Source organism: Dendrobates tinctorius, unplaced genomic scaffold (assembly GCF_039654945.1).
Source record: "Dendrobates tinctorius isolate UK_male_01 unplaced genomic scaffold, ASM3965494v1 ptg000028l, whole genome shotgun sequence".
NCBI classification, from domain to species: Eukaryota; Metazoa; Chordata; class Amphibia; order Anura; family Dendrobatidae; genus Dendrobates; species Dendrobates tinctorius.
Window position 1 is genome coordinate 94,699,428 of NW_027361696.1, and position 20,587 is coordinate 94,720,014.

General features: G+C 41.1%; 1 protein-coding gene across 1 annotated transcript in view; it reads left to right on the plus strand.

The window, feature by feature from the left end:
- Window positions 1–20,587, plus strand: part of LOC141085641 (cytoplasmic phosphatidylinositol transfer protein 1-like) — a 224,428-nt gene that overhangs the window by 140,827 nt on the left and 63,014 nt on the right. Inside the window, exon 3 of the mRNA XM_073571180.1 lies at window positions 1,640–1,728. Coding sequence (XP_073427281.1) covers window positions 1,640–1,728 — 89 coding nt within the window. The remainder of the gene's footprint in view (window positions 1–1,639; window positions 1,729–20,587) is intronic.

A 20,587-nucleotide genomic window follows, 5' to 3' on the forward strand; every position in this document is an offset into this window, starting at 1 on the left:
TACCAAAGAATTTGTGTTTGCAATCATTGTCAGGAAGAAACTGAGTATTATCTGACAGAATTGCAGGGGTGTCAATACTACATTTGGCCATGACTGTAGCTTTCAGCTAAACCCATCTTTCAGCCAGCAGCTATCTCGCCCGACTGTCCCATGCTCAGGAACGCTCTCTCTGCCGGGCAATCCTGTATTCTCTGTGATAAACTGCTGTCAGTAGTCTTTGGTGGCAGCTTAGCTGTTAAAGGGAATCTGTCAGCAGGTTTTTGCTAGCTCATGTGAGAGCAGCATAATGTAGATAAGAGAAGCTGAATCCAGTGATGTATCACTTAGTATACTGGGTGCAGCCATTCTGACACAGTCAGAGCTTTTAGATTTAGAATGAAGCAGAGCTGAGAAAGCTAACCACCCACATCAGGCTCTCTGTGTACAAAGTCCATAGACAGTGAGCTGCTTAATTGCTGAATCGGCAATATTAATCTCTTAGTGATAAATCTTTTACAGTTAGTAAACTACAGCATGCACATTGACAAGTGACACCTCCCTGAATTCTTTGTTTCAGCCTCCTGCTGTCTTCTGATTACATATCAAAAATCTGCTGACAGATTCCCTTTAAAGAAGAAAACAATTGTCACTCCGTAATTGAATTTGCCTGATTCTTACCTCCCTCAACAATTGACTATCAGGGGCTCCCAAGGGGTTGTCCACTAGTCTGAGAAACCCTTCCCAATCCATATGTCCCCCCTTGTAAAATAATAACCCCTCTGTTGCCATTCCAGAGGTGTTGACACTGAATCTCTAAGGGCGGTCAATCAGTGCTGATTTCACTCTTTTCTCCTTCAGAAAAATCCAACATCAAGAGGAAGTGAAAGCTCCAGCTGCTCTTTGACTTCCTCCGGATATCTGGTTTGACAAATGGCGGGGAGAGTAATGCCAGTGCTGATTGGCTGAAGGGTTTGTATTTGTCTCAAGATCCCATGGAGAGTCAGTGCCAACATCCCTGGAGCAGCGCCCCAACATCGAAGGTGTTATTATTTTATAAGGGAGGGACATAGTGATTGACCAGAGTTTTTTGACTAGTGGACCTGAGTAGTGGACAACCTCTTTAAGGATTTTTGTTAAAGTTGAATAAAAACGATGAAGATTTATTTGTGACAGTGAACTCTGTACATCTATTGCAATTCATTCAAGAAGGTACTTTTTACATAGTTATTCAATAACCTTTTACTAGATTTGTTTCATGCGGTACTATAATGTTAAAAATGGTAAGGTTACAGAGGCAAAATCTTAGTCTGCAATTCCATTTCTTTCACATGACCCCTTTGTAAGCACTGTGCCAGACCCTATGTAGTGATTCCTATATGTCCTAGACATACACACCTATACAGTATACTGCAGGGGTTTTTCCATATTTGTAGACACCCACTTTTAATGAAGTTGAGACACTTTTAAACTGATGTATGTCACCTAAATGTATGCCAAAAAGACTCCATCTGCCATAGATTTTTTTCTATTAAATCCTGTTGGCACCTCAGTGTAGACATGGTTGAAACCTAGACTTATTCTTATCATTTCAGCTTTTATCTACAGTATCTCTGATCAGTGTTCTCAGTCATATTAATTTTTGTTCTTGTACTTTTTCCAGCAAACTTCCAACGTGGGTGAGAGGATTTGTGCCAAAGATATTCTACATTACGGAAAAGGCTTGGAACTATTACCCCTATACTATAACAGGTAACAGAAAAATGACATTCTGGTGGGAATTTATAGGATCCGTGAAAATGTGACAGGAACAAAGAAAAACACAGCTATAATGATATATAATACTAAAGGTCCAATGTAAATGTCCAATCATCATGGTGATTAGTGAAAAATGTGTCTTTCTGCATCTCTCATAATTATATTTTATGTAACTGTTATCTTCACATTTAACTGTATAGATGACCAAGTGACAATGTGTTCCTCATGAAGGCATGGATATACTTTTAGAAGGCATATTCCTAAGAAGGCTAAAGTAGCCAACTAATTTAAAGGATAGGTGTTAAAATCAGGACTTCAGGGTTTTTTTTCCACTTGGACCTCCATTTACCTCAAGAACATGGGTCCTGTGTCACCAGCGTCGGACTGGAACACCTTGGGCCCACCAGAGAAAATCATTCTTGGGGCCCACTATGTAGCTGCATAGAGTTAAATACCAGACCACCAATTATGCGGTAAAACACGCTAATATCCGGGTATAATATAAGGTTGTACATGTCTTAATTATGTAGCAGGAGTTGGGGTAGCCCCCTCATAGAATATAAAGCAGCCCCCTCACATAGTATAATGCAGCCATCTCATAGAATATAATGCAGCCATCTCATAGAATATAATACTGCCCCCCTCATAGGGTATAATACTGCCCCCCTCATAGGGAATAATGCACCCCCTCATAGGGTATAATGCACCCCCTCATAGGGTATAATGCACCCCCTCATAGGGTATAATACTGCCCCCCTCATAGGGTATAATACTGCCCCCCTCATAGGGAATAATGCACCCCCTCATAGGGAATAATGCTGCCCCCCTCATAGGGTATAATACTGCCCCCCTCATAGGGTATAATGCACCCCCTCATAGGGAATAATGCTGCCCCCTCATAGGGTATAATACTGCCCCCCTCATAGGGTATAATACTGCCCCCCTCATAGGGTATAATACTGCCCCCCTCATAGGGTATAATACTGCCCCCCTCATAGGGTATAATGCACCCCCTCATAGGGAATAATGCTGCCCCCTCATAGGGTATAATACTGCCCCCCTCATAGGGTATAATACTGCCCCCCTCATAGGGTATAATACTGCCCCCCTCATAGGGTATAATACTGCCCCCCTCATAGGGAATAATGCACCCCCTCATAGAATATAATACTGCCCCCCTCATAGGGTATAATACTGCCCCCCTCATAGGGAATAATGCACCCCCTCATAGGGAATAATGCACCCCCTCATAGGGTATAATGCTGCCCCCTCATAGGGTATAATACTGCCCCCTCATAGGGTATAATACTGCCCCCCTCATAAGGTATAATACTGCCCCCCTCATAGGGTATAATACTGCCCCCCTCATAGGGAATAATGCACCCCCTCATAGGGTATAATGCTGCCTCCTCATAGGGTATAATACTGCCCCCCTCATAGGGAATAATGCATCCCCTCATAGGGAATAATGCTGCCCCCTCATAGGGTATAATACTGCCCCCCTCATAGGGTATAATACTGCCCCCCTCATAGGGTATAATGCACCCCCTCATAGGGTATAATGCACCCCCTCATAGGGAATAATGCTGCCCTCCTCATAGGGTATAATGCTGCCTCCTCATAGGGTATAATGCTGCCCCCTCATAGGGTATAATACTGCCCCCCTCATAGGGAATAATGCTGCCCCCCTCATAGGGTATAATACTGCCTCCTCATAGGGTATAATACTGCCCCCCTCATAGGGAATAATGCATCCCCTCATAGGGTATAATGCTGCCCCCCTCATAGGGTATAATACTGCCCCCCTCATAGGGTATAATGCTGCCCCCTCATAGGGTATAATGCACCCCCTCATAGGGAATAATGCTGCCTCCTCATAGGATATAATGCTGCCTCCTCATAGGGTATAATACTGCCCCCCTCATAGGGTATAATGCTATATAGATATATAGATATAGAGTTAGATAGAAATAGATAGAAAGATAGATGTAGAAATAGATAGATATAGAGATAGATAGTAGATAATGGATAGAAAGTAGATAATGGATAGATATAGATAGAAAGATTCATAGAGATAGATAGAGATAGATATAAAGATAGATATAGAAAGAAATATAGATAGATAGATAGATAGATAGATAGATAGATAGATCGATAGGTAGATAGATACAGAGATAGATAGAAAATAGATAATGGATAGATAGATATAGAGATAGATAGCTATAGATAGAAAGATATAGAGATAGATAGATAATAGATAGAGATATACAGATATAATAATAATAATAATAATATATACATATATAGATAGATATAGAGATAAATATATATAGATAGATGGCTATAAATAAAAATAGATATAGAGATATATAGAGATAGATAGATATAGAGATAGATAGATATAGAGATAGATATAGAGACAGATAGATATAGAAAGATAGATATAGAGATAGATATAGAGATAATAGCTAGATATAGAGATATGTATAGAGATAGATAGATATAGAGTTAGAAAGATAGATATAGAGAGATATAGAGATAGATAGAGATAGCTAGATAGATGGATAGATATAGATAATAGAGATAATAGATAGATATAATAGATAGATATAGAGATAGATATAGAGATAGATGGATAGATCAATAGATAGATAAAGAGAGAGAGATAGAGATTGATAGATAATGAGATATAGAGATAGATATAGAGATATAGTGTTAGATAGAAAGATAGATATAGAGATAGATAGATATAGAGATAGATATAGAGATAACAGATATAGAGATAGATAGATAGATATAGAGATAGATAGATATAGAGATAATATATAGATAGATAGATATAGAGATAATATAGATAGCTATAGAGAGAGAGATATAGAGATAGATATAGAGAGAAACAGATATATATATATAGAGATAGATATAGAGATAGATAGGTAGATAGATATAGAGATAATAGATATAGAGATAGATAGATATAGATATAAAGATAGAGATAGAGAGAGATAGATACAGAGATCGATAAATAGATAGAGAGATAGATATAGATATAGATAATAGATAGAGATAGATAGATAAAGATAGATAATAAATATAGAGATAACAGATAGATATAGAGATAGAGTAAGATAGAAAGATATAGAGATAGGTAGATATAGATAATAGAGATAGCTAGATAGACATAATAGATATAGATATAGATAGATATAGATAGAAAGATAGATATAGAGATAGATGTAGAGATAGAAAGATAGATATAGAGATAGAGCGATAGAGATAGATATAGATAATAGATAGAGATAGATAGATAGATAGATAGATAGATAGAGAAAGATAGATAGATATAGAGATAGAAAGATAGATAGATATACAGAGAGATAGATATAGAGATAGAGATAAATAGATAGATAGATAGATATAGAGAGAAATAGATATAGAGATAATAGATATATATAGAGATAGATAGATATAGAGAGATAGATACAGAGAAAAGATATAGAGATAAATAGATAAAGATAGATAGATATATAGAGATAGAAAGATAGATATAGAGATATAGAGATAGATAGAGATATATAGATAGATGGATAGATATAGAGATATAGAGATAGATAGATATATAGAGATAGAAAGATAGATATAGAGATATAGAGATAGATAGAGATATATAGATAGATAGCTATAGAGATATAGAGATAGATATAGAGATAGATATATAGATATAGATATAAAGATAGATATAGATATATAGATAGAGCGATAGATAGCGAGAGATATAGATATAGAGATAGATAGATACAGAGAAAAGATATAGAGATAGATAACGGATAGATAGATAAATAGATAGATAGGTATAGAGATATATAGATATTAGATAGAGATATATATAGATAAAGATAGATAGATATAGATGGTAGCTAGATAGATAATAAATATAGAGATAATAGATATAGAGATAGATAGAGTAAGATAGATAGATATAGAGATAGATAGATAGACATAATAGATAGATATAGAGATATATATAGAAAGATATAGAGATAGATGTAGAGATAGAAAGATAGATATAAAGATAGATAGAGATAGATATAGATAATAGATAGAGATAGATAGATATAGATAATAGATAGAGATAGAAAGATAGATAGATATAAGAGAGATAGAGAGAGATATATTGAGAAATAGAGATAGATAGATAGAGAGAGACAGATAGAGAGAGCGAGAGATATAAAAAAACAAAACAAAACACAATACTCACCTCTCCTCCTCGCTCCCACGCTGATCCCGGCCTCAGTGTCAGGAGCTGCCCCCTCTGCCAGACACACAGCGGGTGCGCGATGTAGTGACGTCATCGCGCACTGGCTGTGAGTCAGGAGCAGAGAGGACTGAGGGCGGCGCCGGCCCTGATGCAGAGCGGCTTACTGGGCTGGGGGCGGGGCCTCTGGGGGTGGAGACCTGAAATGAGATTCACTGCTTCGCAGTGAATATTCATTTCCCTTTAGCAGCGGGGACAGGGGCTCCTGCCTCCTGACACCCGCTGCTGCTCCGCTGGCAGGGGCCCCCATAGCAGCTGCATGGTGTGCGACACACCACTGGCTGGGGGCCCCTGGAGCAGCGGGGGCCCTAGGCAACTGCTGGCCCTGTATGCCTGCAGGTGCCAGGGCCCACCAGATGCCAGGGCCCACCGGAGAATCCTCCGGTTCCCCGGTGGGCCAGTCCGACGCTGTGTGTCACTGTGTGAATAGGGCAGTAGTGCTCAATTATTTATGGGAGTGGTGATCACACATTACCCTACAACGTTCATCCTATAGAAGCAAATATATCTATGTGCACTACTGCTCCATTCACAGGGGTTTAAGACCGTTTGTCATGACCTGTGGAGATTCCAGTGATTGGTTGTTACCAATCATATATTTATCACCAATACTTTGGATAAGCTCTAAATATTGTTTGTGGGACATTCCCTTAAAACTTCTGGCTGGTACACCTCAAACATTTAGGCATGGTGCAATATTCAGTGAGCAAATAGATCAACAATGGATCTCCAACCACCTGATACTATTATGATCTATAACAGTGTTTGCCAAACTCCCGTCATGTTTTCAGGATTTTTATAGTGTTGCACAAGTGAAAGAATTCCTGATGCCTTGATGATACTTCCTTTACCTGTGCATTACTTAGGAAATCCTGAAAACATGAACTGTTGGGGGTCGTGAGGACTGGAGCTTGGGAAACACTGATCTATAGCATAGCCTATTCCTGTATATTGTCGTAGGTGGATTTGGTTGTTAATAGTTGTGGCATCTTCCCTTTGAGTGAAACATACAAACTGAATGCAGTGAAATTCATTTCCAGCTATCCTTCTGAGGAATCTATTAGTTTGGCTGATATGAGCAAAATCACTCGGCTGTTATAATGAGGTGTTTTCAGCATTATCGTTATTAGAAGACATTAACTCGGCTGGTAATTGAAGCCTCCATTATCTCATTTTCTGAGAGGGAACCAATATATCACATTGCATTTTATATACCGTATTCTCGAGTATAAGCCGACCCAAGCATAAGATGACCCCCCTAAATTGGCCCCAAAAAACTGTGAAAACTTATTGACTCGAGTATAAGCCTAGGGTGGAAAATGCAGCAGCTACTGGTAAGTTTCAAAAATAAAAATGGATACCACTAAAAGTAAAATTAATTGAGACATCAGTAGGATAAATGTTTTTGAATAGCCATATTGAATCAGGAGCCCCATATAATGCTCCATACAGTTCATGATGGGCCCCATAAGATGCTCCATACAAAATACACCCCATATAATGCTGCACAGTGGTTAATACTGGCCCCATAAGATGCTCCCTAGAATATTATGCCCCATATGTGGCTCCATAAAGGTTATGGCCCCATAAGATGCTCCATAGAATATGCTGCCCCATAAGATGCTCCATAGAATATGCTGCCCCATAAGATGCTCCATAGAATATGCTGCCCCATAAGATGCTCCATAGATTATGCCCCCATATGCTGCCCCCATAAGATGCTCCATAGATTATGCCCCCATATGCTGCTCCCATATGCTGCTCCATGGATTATGCCCCCATATGCTACTCCATAGATTATGCCCCCATAAGATGCTCCATGGATTATGCCCCCATATGCTGCTCCATGGATTATGCCCCCATAAGCTGCTCCATATAATATGCCCCCATATGCTGCTTCATAGATTATTCCCCCATATGCTGCTCCATATATTATGCCCCCATATGCTGCCCCCATAAGATGCTCCATATATCATGCCCCCATATGTTGTCCCCATATGCTGCTCCACATATCATGCCCCCATATGCTGCTCCACATATCATGCCCCCATATGCTGCTCCATATATCATGCCCCCATATGCTGCCCCCATATGATGCTCCATACATTATGCCCCCATATGCTGCCACTGCTGCTGCAAATAAAAAAATGACATACTCACCTCTCCCGTCACTGGGTGCTCAGGACCCGGCACATGAGGCATTCACCTGTCCTGCGTCTATCGCTGCTTGCCGCTATCTGCCACGTCATCTGTCAGTGACGTTCAGGCAGCACAGGGTACGGCACGCACTGACCATGTCAGCGCGCCCTCTGCTGTCTGAATGTCACACTCACATCAGACAGCAGCAAGCACTGATGGACCGGGGACAGGTGAATATAGCCTATTCTTACCCCGTCCTGGCTCGGTCTCTGCAGTCCTGTTCTCCCACGGTTTCCCTTCCTGCCTTCAGTGGTCACGTGGTACCGCTCATTAAACTCATAAATATGCACATATTCATGAGTTTAATGAGCGGCACCATGTGACCGCTGAAGTAAAGAAGGGAGACCGTGGAGAAGCAGGAGGGCTGCAGAGATCGCTCCAGGGGGGTGAGTATGATCTCTGACCCCCCCGCTGCTCCTCCCCGCCGACCCCCAGGTATATGACTCCAATATAAGCCAAGAGGGGGACTTTCAGCCCCCAAAAATGGGCTGAAAATCTCAGCTTATATTCGAGTATATACGGTATTTAAAAATGACATTATATTGGTAAGTGTGACAGGGTCAACTGGCACAGTGTATGAGGGGAGATATGTGGCGACAGTGGTAGGAAACCAGGATATTTTTTCTCCAGCACACTAAGTGTTGGCAGGGTTAAAGAAAAGCTGTATAAATGGGCTAGTTTTATATGAGCACTCACAGAGTGGGAGGGAGAGTGCTCATTATACCACCTCCTGCAGAGCTGACACAGACATGTGTGCTAACAGGACCTGTGATGCGGTCTGGTGATCATCATGTAACGGGGGCCAGGGTGTCAGTCGTGGTGAGGGGCTTTGACTCTTCCACACCCCAACGCTCCGCCACTGTAAAATCAGAATGTCCATTTTGCAATGTGCTGTGTGTGCGGTGCTTCACCCATCTGTGGGCCAGCGTTCTCCTCCGAGTGCACGGCTCCTTTTCTTCTCACGCACACACAAATATTGTCAGAGTCTCTATATATTTTCTGCAAAACTTTACTTAATTCGTTCCCAGGTACAGCAGTTACAGTCCAGTATTTTCCACAGGACATAGAAACTTACTTCTCTAGACTCTCCATAATACTGTCTTCTGGCACAAGATCTGGTTCCCAGGTACTCTGTAGCACAGCTAACAGATGATAGACCCGCTTCATCCAGGGGCTCCCCATTCCTTTTCCATTCAGGAACGTCTCGGGAGTTGCCAAAAAACCTCGCCATTTGTTCCCTCAGGCTGCCCAGTCCCACTTGCTTCCTGTCGACAGTTTCCATCTTTTCTGTAATCCGAGCCTTCACTTCACTGTCTCTGCCCCTTTATCACTGCTTCTGTTCCCTTCACGCTTTACCTCACAACTCCCCACAACTCTTTCTATAACAATCCAGTTACCTCAGAACTAGCTCCTCCCACTTGCTAGCTTCCTATTGGGTTAAACATTAGCTATTACTACTCTGGCTAAAACCAGTTAACGATCTTATCTTACATCTAAATCTACATCCCTGCCTCTATAGTGCCCCCACTGCACTATACTTCACATAACCTCAGACTATGCTAAACATTAGGCCTAACTATGTTGCTAACTGTCCTTACCTTAGTCCCTAACACAACACAGGTATATAAACATTACATCTCATGTAAACGTATACTATAAATGACATATACCCATAAGCACATTAGTATAACATCCACAGAGTACCTGGTTTGAGCCAGCCAATATGCATCGAGGTGCAGGTGTAAGGAGATAGACCAGACCTCAGGTACCTGCATGCCGGGTCCGGAACTAGAAAAGCTGCATCCATTATTCATGGGGGGAAGCATGAGTGGGGCGTACCTTCCCCTGCTGCATCAGGGAAGCATGAGAGAGACGGAGCTTCGAGCTGACAGGAGGGGGCGAGGAGAGACTGAAGCGGTGCGCAGCAGGGAGATAAAAGGAGAAAGTGCATGAAGCAGAGCAGTTTGGCGCCAGGGCAGAGCAGCGCGCAGAGTGGTGAGTGGCACACTCTGCTTCCCTTGTCCCCTGCATGGAGTAACAACGCTGCGAGGAGTCACATAGAAGGAGGAGCGCTGTCGCCTGCAGAGCCAAGCGTGTACAGTAGCACACCAGAGAGAAAGACCACTGCGGAGCAGTGCAAAGCAGAGCCAAGCTGTGTACATTGAGCTGAGATATGCACACTGAGAAGAGCTGAGCCAGTCATGCAGCAGCCAAAGAGAGAAGTGCCAAGTCATGAGAACATCGGCAGTGTGCAAGTTAGTGGAAGATGGCAGACCTCACCCGTCGCCAACAGCAGGGACCAGAGAGAAAGGGGCGTACAGCGTGAGTCCGGTGACCATCAGAAAGTAAGGCACAGGATGCTCCATGTTCATGAGTATAATACAAGTTACCGAGGACAGGACAGAACCTGGTACCTTGACCGTGCCGTTAAACAACTTCTGAGCCATGTGGGGCCCAAACCAGATCGTGACCCCTTTTACCATCAGCCACTTTGGGCCTGCTTGATCCAGACTGTGAGGAGAGTTGTGCAGGAGTCTCGACGAGCTTAGACAATAGTCGTGGACCTTACCTTTGTAGGAAACTACAGTATATGGACTAAGGGCAGTGGAAGGTACTGGAGACAGACTACTGTCACCAGAAGACGGGGGTATTGTTGTCTGCTTGACCCCTTTAATGAGGACACTGCGTTGCCGGCACCATCGAGTTCGCAGCCAGAGCTGCAGTATTAGGACTTCCTTATACATTTGCTAATATTTGTACCATTGTATTATACTGTGCCTTTTATACTGTTTAACTCTTTACCTCCCTGTGTGGAGTATTTCCCCTGTAAATAAACCTATTAACCCTTGCTCTGCTGCCTGCGTACCGTCACTGCATCCTGCATTCCTGCTCCTACTCTTACACTTGGCGTAGTCAGCAGAATGTAATCTACGGGCGCAAAGGTGGCAGACCAAGCAGTTGGGGGTGGTCCAAGGGCCAGTATTCCGCTGGGGACAATTTTGAGCAATCTCCCCAAGTTTACAGGGAGTAACGTTCTATTATGGAGCTGGACTGAGCGGGTAAGGGAAATGATGAGGATGTATTCCAGGACACCTGCGTTAGCGTCGGAGGTTGCCTTGATGGCTCTAGACAGAGAAGCAAGGGATTCCGTCATGCTACGACTTTCCATGAACGAGACACCTTTGACAAAGTACTGAAAATATTGGAAGAGACACATGGAGAGTTCTTGTGTCTACCTGAGGAAGCAGCTAAGTGTGGCAACCCTTCACATTAGTTACAAAGCTTTAATATTTAACTTTGGATCTTTCGACCATATGACATCAGCCTCAATTCACACTATGTTTTGAAATGAAAGAGATGCTCTTCTCTCTCCTCTGTCCCATGTTTATTTTTCAAGTAATTACATGCTTTCCAGTATTGAAATTTGCACTGATTTACAGTGTCATACCCCATGAACTTTTCCATATTTTGCCACATTACACCCACAAATGTATGATACTTATAATGTATTTTATTTGGAATTTATGTGACATACCAACATAAAGTAGCACGTATTTGTGACGTTTAAAGGAAATTATAAGTTTTCTAATTTTTTAAAAATATAAATCTGAAAATTGAGATTTGCATTCGTATTCAGTCCCCTGTAGTCTGATAACCCTAAATAAAATCCTGAGTGACCAATTGCATCCAGAAGTCACATAATTAGCAAATTGAGTCCACCTATGTGTAATTTATTGTCAATATAACTACAGCTGTTATGTGAAGGCCTCACAGGTTTTTTGGAGAACATAAGGGATCAAGCAGCATCATAAAAATCAAGGAACACACCAACGGGTTGTGGAGAAAAGTAAAGCAAGGTTAGGTTATAACAAAATACCCCACGCTCTGAACATCTCACAGAGATGTTCAATCTTATTGGAGGCAAAAGGCACAACTGCAAACCTACAAAGACATGGCCATCCACTTAAACTGACATCCAAAACAAGGAGAGCACTAATTATAGAACCAGCAAAGAAGCCCATCATCAGTCTGGAGGAGCTGTAGAGAGCCATGGCTCAGGTGGGAGAATCTGTTCACAGGAAAACTAATAGTCATATAATCCACATGTCTGTCCTTTATGGAGTGGCATGAAGAAAGCTATTTTTGAAATCAAGCTATTACAATTCCTGTTTGCAGTTTGCAAAAATCCATGTGGGAGACATAGCTAGCATGTAGAAGAAAGTGGCCTGGTTAGATGAGACCAACGTAGAAATTTTAGGTCTGAATGTAAAATGTTGTGTGGTGGAAAACACTACATCATCCTGAAAACACTATCCCCTCAGTCAAACATAGTGGTGGCAGCATCATGCTGCAGAGAGGCTTTTCTTCAACAGGAACAGGGAAGCTTGTCAGAGTTGATAGGAAGATGGATAAAGCTACATACAGGGCAATCCTGGAGGAAAACCTGTTTGAGGCTGCAAAAGACTCGAGACTGGGACTTAGGTTCACCTTCCAGCAGGACAGCGACCCAAAACATACTGCCAGAGCTACAATGGAATGGATTTACCTGTGGTAGAAGGTGTGTCAGAGATTTTGAAATGTGAAGACTCCAGGTTGGGTCTCCATCTGGTGGGTTGCCTGTGGTGAAAGGTGTGTCAGAGGTCTATTATAATATTTCTACTACAAGTTGGGTCTCCATCTGGTGGTTTGCCCGTGTAAGTAGGGCTTCCAGACAGGCAGGTGTGCACTCACTTTCAGTTAACTACCTGTGTTACTATTCTTACATTTTTCTGTCAATAGTAGTCTATGAAACTGATGTTTGTGCCATATGAGTGTGGTTGGATTAAAGATGAAAAATAAATACATTGGAGGTGTTGCATCAGGTATGATGTCTCCCAGCTAAGAAGGCTTACACCGGTCCCTTAACCACCAAGTCCTCATTAAAACTTCAATTCCAAGCTGCAAATGCTAGACCAGAGCCTAATACGTCATACATGTTCCTTGGTGACTGCTTCTGTGCCATTATAAAAGGTTTCAACCCCTTCACCCCCAAGGGTGGTTTGCACGTTCATGACCGGGCCAATTTTTACAATTCTGACCACTGTCCCTTTATGAGGTCATAACTCTGGAATGCTTTTATGGATCCCGGTGATTCTGACATTGTTTTCTCGTGACATATTGTACTTCATGATAGTGGTAAAATTTCATTCAAATAACTTGCGTTTATTTGTGAAAAAAATGGAAATTTAGCGAAAATTTTGAAAATTTTGCAATTTTCCAACTTTGAATTTTTATGCCCTTAAATTACAGAGATACGGCACACAAAAAACTTGATAAGTAACATTTCCCACATGTTTACTTTACATCAGCACAATTTTGGAACCAAAATTTTTTTTGTTAGGAAGTTATAAGGGTTAAAAATTGACCAGCGATTTCTCATTTTTGCAACACCATTTTATTTTTACGGACCACATTACATTTGAAGCCACTTTGAGGTTTCTATATGATAGAAAATACCCAAAAAGTGACACCATTCTAAAAACTGCACCCCTTAAGGTGCTCAAAACCACATTCAAGAAGTTTATTAACCCTTTAGGTGCGTCACAGGAATTTTTTGAATATTTAAAAAAAAAATGAATATCTAACTTTTTTTCACAAAAAAAATACTTCAGGTTCAATTTTTTTTATTTTACCAAGGGTAACAGGACAAATTGGACTGCAAAAGTTATTGTGCAATTTGTCCTGAGTACGCTGATACCTGATATTTGGGGGGGGACCACTGTTTCGGCACATGGCAGAACTCAGAAGGGAAGGAGCGCCGTTTGACTTTTTAAATGCAAAATTGGCTGGAATTCAGATCGGACGCCATGTCACGTTTGGAGAGCCCCTGATGTACCTAAACAGTGGAAACCCCCCACAAGTGACCCCATTTTGGAAACTAGACCCCCCATCGAACTTATCTAGATATGTGGTGAGAACTTGAAACCCACAAGGTCTTCACAGAAGTTTATAACGTACAACGGTACAATTAAAAAATCATATTTTTTCCACAAAAATGATCTTTTCACCCCCAATTTTTATTTTCCCAAATGTAACAGGACCCTAAAAGTTATTGTGCCATTTGTCCTGAGTACGCTGATACCCCACATGTGGGGGTAAACCACTATTTGGGCGCATGGCAGAGCTCGGAAGGGAAACAGCGCCATTTGACATTTTTGGCTGGAATTGAGATCGGACACCATGTCGCGATTGGAAAACCCCTGATGTACCAAAACAGTGGAAACCCCCCACAAATGACACCATTTTGGAAACTAGACCCCCCAAGGAACTTATCTAGATGTGTGGTGAGAACTTTGACCCCCCAAGGGCTTCACAGAAGTTTATAATGCCCGGGCATGAAAATAACAAAATCGTATTTTTTCCACAAACATGATCAATTAGTCCCCAATTTTTTATTTTCCCAAGGGTAACAGGAGAAATTGGACCCCAAAAGTTGTTGTCCAATTTGTCCTGAGTACGCTGACACCCCATTTGTGGGAGAAAACTACTGTATGGGCACACGTCGGGGCTCAGAAGGGAAGTAGTGACGTTTTGGAATGCAGACTTTGATGGAATGGTCTGCGGGTGTCATGTTGCCTTTGGAGAGCCCCTAATGTACCTAAACAGTGGAAACCCCCCACAAATGACCCCATTTTGGAAACTAGACCCCCTAAGGAACTTATCTAGATGTGTGGTTAGCACTTTGAACCCCCAAGGGCTTCACAGAAGTTTATAATGCCCGGGCATGAAAATAACAAAATCGTATTTTTTCCACAAACATGATCAATTAGTCCCCAATTTTTTATTTTCCCAAGGGTAACAGGAGAAATTGGACCCCAAAAGTTGTTGTCCAATTTGTCCTGAGTACGCTGACACCCCATTTGTGGGAGAAAACTACTGTATGGGCACACGTCGGGGCTCAGAAGGGAAGTAGTGACGTTTTGGAATGCAGACTTTGATGGAATGGTCTGCGGGTGTCATGTTGCCTTTGGAGAGCCCCTAATGTACCTAAACAGTGGAAACCCCCCACAAATGACCCCATTTTGGAAACTAGACCCCCTAAGGAACTTATCTAGATGTGTGGTTAGCACTTTGAACCCCCAAGGGCTTCACAGAAGTTTATAATGCCCGGGCATGAAAATAAAAAAATCATATTTTTTTCCACAAACATGATCAATTAGTCCCCAATTATTTTATTTTCCCAAGGGTAGCAGGAGAAATTGAACCCCAAACGTTGTTGTCCAAATTGTCCTGAGTACGCTGACACCCCATTTGTGGGAGAAAACTACTGTATGGGCACATGTCGGGGCTCGGAATGGAAGTAGTGATGTTTTGGAATGCAGACTTTGATGGAATGGTCTGCGGGTGTCATGTGCGTTTGGAGAGCCCCTAATCTACCTAAACTATTGAAACTCCATACAAGTGACCCCATTTTGGACACTAGACCCCCCACGGAACTTATCTGGATGTGTGGTGAGCACTTTGAACCCCCAAGTGCTTCACAGAAGTTTATAACGCCCGGGCGTGAAAATAAAAAAAATCATTTTTTTCCACAAAAATTATATTTTTGCCCCCAATTTTTTATTTTCCTAACGGTAACAGGAGAAATTGGACCCCAAAAGTTGTTTTGCAATTTGTCCTGAGTAGGCTGATACCCTACATGTGGGGGTAAAACACTGTTTGGGCGCATGGCAGAGCTTGGAAGGGAAGGAGCACCATTTGACTTTTTCAACTCAGAATTGACTGGAATTGAGATCAGACCCCATGTTGCATTTGGAGAGCACCTGATGTGCCCAAAAAGTGGAAACCCCCAATTCTAACTCCAACCCTAACGCCAACACACCCCTAGCCCTAACCCTAGCCCTAACCCTAGCCCTAACCCTAACCCTAGCCCTAACCCTGGCCCTAACCCTGGCCCTAACCCTAGCCCTAACCCTAATGGGAAAATGGAAATAAATACATTTTCTTTTAATTTTATTATTTTTCCCTTACTAAGGGGGTGATAACGGGGGGTTTGATTTACTATTTATGGCAGTATTTATTTTTGGCGGCTGTCGCACGCTAAAAGACGCTTTTTATTGTAAAAATAGTTTTTGCATCACCACATATTGAGAGCTATAATTTTTCCGTATTTTGACTCACTGAGTCATATGAGGTCTTATTTTTTGCGGGACGAGTTGTCGTTTTTATTGGTACCATTTTCGGGCACGTGACATTTTTTGATCGCTTTTTATTCCGATTTTTGGGACGCAGAATGAACAAAAACCAGCGTTTCATGAATATCTTTTGGGGGGGTGCGTTTACACCGTTAAGCGTGCGGTAAAATTGATAAAGCGGTTTTATTCTTCGGGTCAGTACGGTAACAGCGATACCTCATTTAGGTCGTTTTTTATGTTTTGTCGGTTTTATGCAATGAAAACTATTTTATATAAAAAATAATTATTTTTGTATCGCTTTATTCTGCAAGCTATAACTTTTTTATTTTTTCGCTTACGATGCTGTATGGCGGCTCTTTTTTTGAGGGACAAGATGACGTTTTCAGCAGTACCATGGCTATTTATATGCATCTTTTTGATCGCGCGTTATTGCACTTTTTGTTTGGCGGTATGATAATAAATCATTATTTTTTGCTTCGTTTTTTATTTATATTTTTTAAGGGGTTCGCTAAAGGGGTTAACTAATGGGATAGTTTTATATGGCAGGTCGTTACGGATGCGGCGATACCTAATATGTGTACTTTTATTGTTTTTTTTTATTTCAAAACAATGGATTTATTGGGGGAATATATATTTTTTTTTTCTAATTTATTTGGCGATTTTTTTAAAATTATTTTAACCCTTTTTTTTTTTTTTAACTTTATTACATAGTCCCAGGTGGGACATCATTGTCCTGTGACAGATCGCTGATCTGTCACATCACAGATCACTTTGACAGATCAGCAATATGTCACAGGCAGTTCTGCAGACTTCCTCATGCCTGCGCTTTGCAGGCACTGAGGAAGTCAGCTCCCTACAGGCCCCCCGAAGGCCCCCGTCGCCATCTTGGATTCGGGGGCCTGTAGGGAAAGAGACCCCCGCAGCAGCGCTGCACATTGCGCTGCCATGGGGGGCTCAGGGAATCACAGAGGGTGCCCCCTCCCTGCCGATGCTTCCCTTTAACCCCCGGTACACCGCGATCATGTTTGATCGCGGTGTGCAAGGGGTTAACGTGTCGGGGGTGGTCCGTGACCGCCCCTGACACATAGTGCTGGGTGTCAGCTGTGATAATCAGCTGACACCCGGCCGAGATCAGCGGCGCTCACCACGTGGGCGCCGCTGATCGCGGTAGACGTACTATCCCGTTCATGGGCATACGGGCCCGGGTCCCATGGACGGGATAGTACGTCGGATGTCAGGAAGGGGTTAATGTGGGTCAATTGATCAGTCATCTATCTGTGTTACTATTCTTAAATTTTTTATCAATAGTAGTCTATGAAACTGATGTTTCCACCATCTGAGTGTGGCTGGAAGTAAAAATAAAAAATTGAAGGTGTTGAATGAGGTGTGAGGTTTCCCAGCTAAGAAGGCTTATACCGCTCTCTTAACCACCAGGTCCTAATTGAAACTTCAATTCCAAGCTGTAAATGCTGGGCCAGGCCCTGATACCTCATGCATGGCCCATTGCTGACTGCTGCTGTGCCATTTGCAAATTTCTACTGTGGGTCAATTGATGACAAATTTCCTGGTGTCTGCCTCTAATTTTAGCTGTATGGGAAGCTTTTTGTCATCCTTTAAGGTGGTGTCTATGCGTTTGGTTTTGCCTCCCATTGAATTTAATGGGTTTCATGTACTTTTGTCGAACAATTCGGCGAACGGAGGTCCATTTGGCGAATCTGAACCGAACCTTGAAAGGTTTGCTCATCTCTAATTATAATTTATTTTTGCAATGTTGAAAAAATAAATACGAATAAAAAAATAAAATAATCTCAATATGTTACAGATACCCACATCAAATCACAAGATAGCGTTGGTTTTATGCCTTTGTTAATGTAGTAATTGGCTATTTTATCTCCTTTAAATCTTGTATATCAGGGATCATTTTGAACATCATGTAATTTGCATGTTCACAGATATTAAAATTGAGATTACTTTGCAATGACAAGCAAAGTTAAAAATCAAAGAAAAGGGTAGCTGATGCCTCTTCTATGCTTACTCTAATGACCTGTATGGTACATATCTGAACAATGGGCTTGATTTTAAATACTAGCTGCTGCAGAATGGTAAAATACCAGGGGTCACATATGTGTTCTCTCATTCTCTTCACTCACAGAATTTGTTTTTCTAGCCAGAATAAAAGAACTACAATTTATATGGATAATATGGTATGTCAGCAGAAAGAAGTATTGGAAATAATAGAATTTCCTGCTTTTTGTCACATTAACCAATTATTTTTACATACAGTATCTGCATCTGTTTTATGTTCATAAATGAAAAGCACTTTAAAGGGGCTGTCCACTTCTGAGTACATTTCTGGCAAACCATTTAGATTACTGAATAATAACAGTAAAATCCTATACAAATGATTACATAAATCATAAAGTAATATCAAAATAGCCTTTATTAGTTCCAATATAAAAATAGACATACCGGTTATTAAAACATTAAAATAGTGGTGATTACATCTGAAAAAAACTTGCCATAAAGGATATAGTACATTAGGAATGGGTTAAAGCATCAAGCAAGATGTAAAAGACATTAAGTTCTGAAGGAAATCAGCCAAAGAGGTAACTATAAATTATAATTATTATGTCCAAATGAGTATATGTGTCCACAGTAATAAAAACATATAGATGGTCAGGTATCGCCTGAGGCTATGTGACGCTGAATTACTACTCAAAACAGGGTTAGTCAGGAGGTCCAAGGTCAGATAGCAGGATCGCTCCTAGTACAGAGGGGCAAGACAAAGGTGTGGTCAAGTAACAGTCCAAGGTCAAATGCCAGGAGGGTACGCCAAGATAAGGGAATAGGAGGAAACGGATAGTCAGAGGCCAAGTCCAGAATCAGGTACCTGAGGTCAGAAAGCGTCAAGAGCAAAAGCGATGACACACCTGAATAGTCAAGACAAATCCAAGGTCTGGCAAGAAGATCAGGAAATCCACAATTATTTTTTTTATTTATCAGAGATAACACACGAATAATTTAATAATTTATACACAAATAAATTGACACACACGATAATTTAAAGGTCCGGCAACAAAATCAGGAATTCTACAATTGCTTTTTGTTTTTCATCATTTATCAGGATCACTATATAGTAAACCTGACCTGGCAATATGATTATCCAAGTCAGTAAAAGCATGCAGATACCAAATCTGTACAGGTTCTTTTTTTATTTAAGTGATGAAAAACATTTGTGTGAAATTTGTAAGAAAAAAAAAATTCACTTGTGACCCCATAATGTGACCCGTAACGTTTTCAATTTTTGGGTTCTTTGGCTGTGTTAGGGCTCATTTTTTGTTCCATGAGCATGTTTTTACTGATACCATTTGGGGGTAGATACAATGCTTAAATTGCCTCTTATTGTATATTATTAACTAGTCGCATTTATTCTTATGGTCCCCGGCCGAATCGCCCAACTATTTTTTCTCTGAAACACTGGAACATTTCTGGGAAACATATACCTGGCTGCAATCATGCAGGCTCTGATTCAGATGGCACACATATGTCTCATTCACAATGGGTTTCTGCTTTGGAAATTTAAGGTATGAAATATAACTTGCATGAAATTTTCTATAAAAATGGCAGTTTTGCTCATCATTTTAAAAGTGGGCTTGATATCCAAAATGAAGTGATTTATGTCAGATTAGTTTAGCTAATGGCCTTAAAGAGTGAATATTTCTTGTGCAAATTTATTCCTCCTCACAATAAGCATAGATTAAACTTTTGCCCTCCCCCCCCCCCAATAAAAAAATTACCTTAAATCCCTCTGATTTTGTATTCCTGCCATATTTATGCCTTATTATTTATGTCTTAATAAATTTGGGCTACCGTGGGGAAGTAGCATCAGCCTCCTCCATTCTTTGACCCTACGACATGGTATTGTAGGATTGTTCTGCTATATAAAAACAACTTTGCAAACTTTGGAAAAACTTAATTTGGAAATATAAACTACAGAGTATGTTCTCATCCTGTTGTGTTACACATTACACGCCTTAGACGCCGATGTACATTTTCCATCTACAACATATTAGGGTGTAGTAGATGAGCAACAAGTAAGAAAATTATTAATAATGAATGATGAATCAATGTTATGCAGGAAATGGAGATGATTTTTAATCCTCAG